This window comes from Palaemon carinicauda, chromosome 44 (assembly GCF_036898095.1).
Source record: "Palaemon carinicauda isolate YSFRI2023 chromosome 44, ASM3689809v2, whole genome shotgun sequence".
Taxonomy (NCBI): Eukaryota; Metazoa; Arthropoda; class Malacostraca; order Decapoda; family Palaemonidae; genus Palaemon; species Palaemon carinicauda.
In genome coordinates, this window is record NC_090768.1 from 10,282,142 (window position 1) to 10,289,494 (window position 7,353).

Sequence of the window (7,353 nt, forward strand, 5' to 3'; positions counted from 1 at the left end):
ACTTCGCTTGTGCTAAGGCAACCTTATTCGACAACTCTTTGACGCAGTGATGTGATGTGTCTGACTAGGGTGACCACCAAGAAAGGCTAGTCCGTCAGCTCATAAGCTCTATAAAGATCCAAGGGGTAGAGTGGGGGTCAGCAACGTTTACATTGAATCATGCTTTACATTGAAAAGCTGACTTACATTCAGGTTTCATTCGCAAAATAGTTGAATCTTGGTAATAAATTCATTCACGTATTTCCAAACAAACAAATTAAGATCCTGTTAATGTTACATTTGAGAATGTATTTTATTTCTGGGGTGGTGTTGCTGATAATGATGAAATAGGAAAACGGATATCTGAACAATGAGACTAAGGTATAATGCAATTTCGGTTTCTCGAAATTCAGTTAAAACTCCCAGCTTTCGCATCATATATCTTTTTTTCTAATGTGCTTTTGATTATTATCACTGGAACAGAGAAAAATAGATATCTCATAATTATAAGTTTAATTCCTATTGCTTAAACATGATATAAAACAACTGATTCCTCTTGAGGAATATAATGTACTCGTGATAAAATATATAAACAAAAGAAAGACATTCTATTTGCATCTGATCAAGACTCCAGATCCGGATCCAGAATCTGGATCTTGATCATCACCCTAATTTATTGGAGTTGCCCATGAACTATGATCTATCTGTGGTGACTTTCGTTAGAATCCGTCAATTTGTTTTGACGTTATCTTTAATATGGCAAAAATTGCAAATCCGAATATAGAATCCGGATTCGGATCCGGATCATCAACAAACTTTGATGGGGTCGTCCATGACCTAAGAATTATCTGTGATGAAAATTTGGTCGAAATCCGTACAGTCGTTTTAACGTAATCATGTCCACAGACACACACTCAAAAATAAATAAATTAATAACCCGGCTGGAGTTTATAACCCGGATTATTTCCAAAATTTAATAGGGTCGTCCATGGCCTAAGATATATCTAAGACGGAAAGTTCGTCAAAATCCCTAATTTTTTTTGGCGTTATCTTTAAAGTAACGAAAAATGCAAATTCGGATCTGGATCGTCTCCAAAATTTTATGGAGTCGTCCATGGCGTGAGATCTATCTGTGGTAAAAATTTCGTCAAATTCTGTTGAGTAGTTTGGACCTAATCCTGTCCACAGACACACGCAGACAAATGAATAAATAAATGAATAAGCCAACTCGGAAACATAACCTCCTCCCAACATCTTTGGCGGAGATAATAATGAAATACGATAGACTTGCCTTATCTTTAAGGTTGTACCAAGTCAATTTAGGATACTGTACAGTATTATTATTATTATTATTATTATTATTATTATTATTATTATTATTATTATTATTAGCTAAGCTACAACCCTAGTTGGAAAAGCAAGATGCTATAAGCCCAAGGGCTCCAACAGGGAAAAATATCTGCAAGATATGGAAATAGATCAGTGGAAGGTTAAGTTATCGGCTCAACTCACATTTACTCTTATATGAAACAAGTTGAAATTCTACTGGGATTATATTACAAAGAATCTTGATTACTCAAGTGCTGCTTGGTGATATATAAACAAGTTTGTCCAAAATATTTTTTATGAGTATATTCTATTTAAGCTTATTTTATATTTTTTTAACTGTATTCATAGTGTAATCTAGTTTCTTTTGGTAATCATTAGGCCAATTTTTATTAATTTTGTGCTTAATATCAATTCCACCATTAATTGTTATTGTATTTTCTGTTTAATATTTACTTGTTCCGATGCATTGTAACCACGGACTACTCTCTCAGGAGTTACTCTTTAGTTTAAGCTTGAGACCAGAAAATTTTTCCCCCAACAGGACTCTATTCCAGGCGAGAGGCATAAGGTCTCAGGCCGGTAATATGCCCCAGGGTATATTCCCTGCGCAAAGCGACCTTCCAATGTCTTTGACCCACAATGCAACAAGAAGAAGGCCATGTCAGGCCTGATAAGGACGGCAAAGGTCACCATTCGTACTCTGGTCGTTGACCTGTGTAGACCTATAGTTTCCGCTCGCGACTTAAACTGTGACCTGCGTTTGCGTTTTCGCTTATTGTGTGTGCATAGTGTTTGTGTTGAGATGGATAACACTCGTGTTCAACGTCGTTGTCCCGGTGTGAATGGGAAAGCGTGTTTCAGCTTTCCTTTCACATTTGGAAATTGATCCCCATTCTTTGTGTACCTCGTGTCATGGTCGTGCCTGTACCCAGAGATATACATGTAGTGAGTGTATTGAGTGGTCTGAAACCCAATGGGCTCTTATGGCCACGAAGAGGAAAAAGAAAGGAAAAAAGGAACGTTCTTCCTCAAAGAAAGACAATGGTTCGAGACCTTCGTCGAGCTGTTCTTCGGTAATTCCTTTCCTTCTGTCGATATTGCCATCGCTACAACAGATCAACGAGAGAGAAGGGACAACGCCGATTCGACCGGACTCCCCGTTGTTATTGGCCCCTCCCCTACTGTCCCCTTCAGTGAGTTCGGCGCTCATATCCCTTCTCGGGAGATTGGAGGAAAAGATCGACATGATAAGCGAGTCGACCGCCCCACGTGTCTCACACATGGTGCGCTCCGACCAGCCGCCAGAGCCGCCATCTTGGCCTGCCCACACATGCGCACCGCCTCCCCTTATCGCATGGCAGTCTCGGGGATACCGGACACCCCCTCAGCCGCCAGCGCCATCTATTAGAACTGCCTCACAGGCCTCCTCATCGGCTCACGCCGCCGCGCCGCCATCTTGGCCTGCCGCCTCCTCATCGGCTCACGCCGCTGCACCGCCATCTTGGCCTGCTGCCTTCTCCAACCCAGCGGCCCCCGCCTCTGCCAAACCGGCGACTGCCACCCCATCATCGGAAGCCACCCCTCACTTACATCAGAGCGACCTTTTCTCGGATCCTTCCCCTTGTGATCAGGAACACTGAGGAGACTCTCCAAGGACTCCGTTCAGGTCTCCTACAAAGGATCCTTTGCCGTCTTTGGAAGAACAAACCCTTCACGGGATGCCCCCGTCATCATTCCAGCCTCCCTCGCAGGGCTATAGGCGAGGGAGAGAAGAAGAGAAGGGGGCAGGAACACACTCTTCGGGGACCCTAACGCATTCTCCCCCTCTCTCATCGGTATTGGTGGACCCCGACCCCAAGAAGAGAAGGCTAGAGGATGCGGCAGGCAGTTGCCAGTCATCAAATTCTTCAAGGGGCTCCCAAGGTTATAGAGGTCCCCTAGACCCTCACGCCTCATCAATTGGGCGTAGAGCAGAGTCTCCACCTGGGGGCTCTACCCAGGGCTCATCCTCCCCTTCGTGGACAGGACCTCCGGAGGGGAGACTCATCAGAAACGATGCCCACCAGTCATTGGAGGGTCTGGCAGAAGAGGACCCTTTGGTGGAAGACTCCTTCTCCTTCTCCAGGGTGTTGGCACTCATCAGGCACCTCAATAACCTGCCGGAGCCAGCCACTGTTGTTCCTCCAGGGGAAGTTTCTTTCTTGGAGGAGCAGTTTCGCATCCTTTGAGAAGCTCGTCCCTCTATGTCTCTCCCCTTGGCCCCATCTCTGGGCAGAAAGCTGGGGAAGATTAGTGCGGCCGTCGCCGAAACCAAGAATTCTCTGAAGGCCTCGGGGTCAATGAAGTTGTTGCCTTACTCGAGGGTAAGGCATCGAAGATTTTACGCCCCTCAGGATTTCCCACAGACTCGGCATCCCTCTCCCCAGGATTATTGGAGGATAGGGTTACCGGGGGTTCGGTAGCCTTTTCTATCCAGGAGATCGTCGCCCTCAAGTCAGCACTGTGGTCTTCATTCTCTGTCTCCTCGCGTACAGGTCCAACGCCATGGGTTCCTTGACTCTGCAATAGCCGGGTTGGTCGGACCAGGCCAAGGAACAGTTTATGGAACTTGTAATGTCAGGAGGGAGGGCCATCTCCTTCCCAGCGGAACAGTCCCTGGTAGCAGCTTCCCACATTGTCCTTCGTAGGAGGGACACAGTTCTTCACAGGATGCCAAGGAGGCTTCCCTCGAGGGAAATAAGGAACCTACGAAACTCGCCGTTGTCAAACGAGGCGCTGTTTGATGACAGGTTAATTGAAGAAGCCCTCGATAAGTGGAAGATGGACAACAAGAATGCCGTTCTCCACAGGGCCTCCAGCTCCTCTTCCAGACATCATAATCATGGGAGTAGGGAGGCTCTCAGACCAAGGCCTCCTACAGCAGTTAACAGGCCTCCGCCTCCCTCTCCACAGGCTCCCACCACTTCAGGCTGGTTCAGACACCCGCAGCCCTCCTCCACCCCAGGCAGAAGCGCCCCTCCTAACGGTTGGCAGGGGTTTGGACAGAACCGATGACCACGCAGCAACAAGTTCCCTAGGAGGAAGTAGGAAGAGAGGCCCCCCTCTTCCATGCTCCCTTTAGTGGGGGATGCCTCAATTATTGGTGGAAAGCATGGGCTACCCAGGGTGCGGACCTATGGACTGTTCAAGTCCTTCACGATGGGTACAGATTGCCCTTCGAGGACGACCTACCCCCGTTAATAATGGGCACACAAGCCCAGACTACTACCCCCAAGGTCAAGGCCAGGAGATTGGCCTTAGGAGAGGAGATCTGCGGGTTACTACAGAAAGGCGCTGTCCAACGAGCACCCCTACAAGAATTGGGGTTCTTCAGTCGGCTCTTCCTGGTGGAGAAAACCACAGGAGGTTGGAGACCGGTGATAGACCTTTCCTCCCTCAACAAATTCATCAGGAAGACACCTTTCAATATGGAAACCCCTCGCACTATCCTGGCTGCTATCAGGCATGCCGACTTCATGCTGTCCATAGACCTAAAGGACGTCTATTTCCAAATCCCAGTACACCCCTCCAGCAGGAAGTTCCTCAAGTTCAAGTGGGGAGAAGAGGTCTTCCAGTTGTGCACCCTCTGCTTCGGTCTCTCCACAGCCCCCCCCCCCCCCAAGTGTTCACGAAGGTCTTTACCCTGGTGTCGCGTTGAACCCACGAGAGGGGTATCAGGCTCTTGACGTACCTAGACGACTGGCTCCTCATCAAGCAGAGGGACAAGTTGGTGGAATTATGGAAACGAGTTGGGGATTGTCGTGAACTGGGAGAAGTACCAACTATCTCCCTCCACGAGGACAGTGTACCTGGGAATGGATTTATGTTCAGTCCAAGCCAAGGCCTTCCCCACGTCAGAGAGGCTCGAACGCCTGGAAGAAGTCAGTCAACTGTTCCTCAGGGGGGAAATGGCCAACCTTCATCAGTGACAGAGGCTCGTGGGTCACCTGGTGTCCTTGGAAAAGTTGGTCCCTCTGGGCAGGATACGACTACGTCTAATCCAGTGGGACATGAAAATACAAAGGAGCTCTCCCTATTGCAGACATCCAGGGAGGCTCTCCAGTGGTGGCTGGACAAGAAGAATACACTGGCGGGGGTATCCCTCCTGGACTCTCCTCCGGAGGTACTACTATTCACAGACGCGTTCAAGGAGGGCTGGGGAGCCCACCTGCAGGACAACTCAGTATCGGGTCTGTGGAGCGAGGAGGAGAAGACCCTCCACATAAACGAGCTAGAACTCCTGGCAGCACAGAGGGCCCTACTGTCCTTGGCGGACGAAGTCAGCGGCAGAAAAATCTCCCTAATGTCGGACAACTCCACAATGGTCGCCTATATCAAGAAACAGGGCGGTCTGAGGTCTCGTCTTCTACAGGATCTGACGGAGGAGATTCTAACCTGGGCCGAGGGAAATGGGACTACCCTGACGGTGAGATTCATTCCGGGAAAAAGTAACGTGGTGGCAGACGGCTTGAGCAGGAGAGGCCAAGTCCTAGGCACCGAGTGGTCCCTTCATTCAGAAGTAGCAAGGAGTATCATAGCAAGGTGGGGGTCTCCCTCCCTGGACCTCTTTGCAACCAGGCTGAACGCCAAACTACCAGTGTTTTGCTCCCTAGTCCCGGATCCAACAGCAGTCATGGAAGACGCCTTTCAACATCCGTGGGACGGCCTGGATGCCTATGCGTTCCCTCCATTCGTGCTCCTGCGGCAGACCCTAAACAGACTAAGGACTTACAAAGGGGCTCAGCTGACTCTAATCGCCCCCTGGTGGCCGGAAAAGGAGTGGTTCCCCGACCTACGAGACCTAGCTGGGGCCCAGCCGTGGCCCCTTCCCATCAGAGGAGATCTTCTCAGGCAGTTTCACTTTCTGAAGTTTCACGAGGGGCTCAGAAACCTATCTCTTCACGCGTGGAGGTTATCGAGCGCCTCCTGACGAGGAAAGGATTCTCCCCAAGGCCGGCCTCCCAGATGACGGGCTGCTTCCGCTCCTCTTCGAGGGCCATATACCAAGCTAAATGGCTAGGGTTCTACAAGTGGTGCCGAAAGAACGACCATAAGCCCATAGGAGCCTCCATCCCGACAATAGCAGATTACTTGGTTCACCTACGCTTAGATAGGAACATGTCGGTGCCATCCATCAGGGGTCAGAGCTGCGTTGGGACAGGACGCGTGGTTGAAAGGAATAGACCTGGGTGGTTCCAGGCAACTGTCCATGCTTATCAAGAGTTTTGAGCAGTCCTGCCCTCCTCACTCCTTGATGGCTCCGGAGTGGGATGTCCTCTTGGTCTTGGACTCCCTCAAGAAACCACCGTTCGAGCCCTTGCGGCAGTCCCTGGACAGAGAATTGACCCTGAAGACTGTGATCCTCCTCGCCCTGGCCTCTTCTAAAAGATGGGCAAATTGCATGGGCTGGCAGCTAACATTAGTCACTCCATCGACTGGAAGGAGGCAATCCTAACCTTTGTGCCCTCCTTCGTAGCCAAGACCCAGAACCCAGCGGTCTCAGATCCAAGGTTCTTGGAGGTGGTGATCCCAGCCATCCCTAAGTCAGATGACTCAGAGGACCTTCTGCTGTGTCCGGTTAGGGCTCTTCGAAAGTACCTGGGATCGACGTCCCGCTTAAGGCCCGCCATGAAACACCTGTTTGTCTCTACGGGTAAAGTGAGGAAGGCGATTTCGAAGAACACTATTTCCTACTGGCTCAGGGAGGTAATTCGAAGGGCGTATGTAGCGAAGGGCAAGCCGGCACCCTCGTCTGTCACACCCCATGATATCAGGTTCATCTGTACATCGATGGCCTTTTCTACGAATATGTCAGTGGCACAAGTTCTTAAAGCAGGTGTGTGGAAGAGACAGAACACCTTAACTTCCCATTACCTGAAAGACTGCTCCTTAGTATCTTGCGATGAGTACAGACTCGGCCCCATCGTGGTGGCACAACTGGGGATTTAATGCCACGACTTGCACACAGTGTTAACGTCCGAGGTGGGAGACGCGGTGAGTTCCATA

General features: G+C 49.5%; 1 protein-coding gene across 1 annotated transcript; it reads left to right on the forward strand.

The window, feature by feature from the left end:
* The first annotated feature begins 2,150 nt into the window (after positions 1-2,150).
* On the forward strand, positions 2,151-2,948 carry LOC137634214 (uncharacterized). The gene has a single exon (XM_068366485.1). It carries the CDS (start codon positions 2,151-2,153, stop codon positions 2,946-2,948), a length of 798 nt encoding a protein of 265 aa, XP_068222586.1.
* The last annotated feature ends 4,405 nt before the right edge of the window (positions 2,949-7,353 follow it).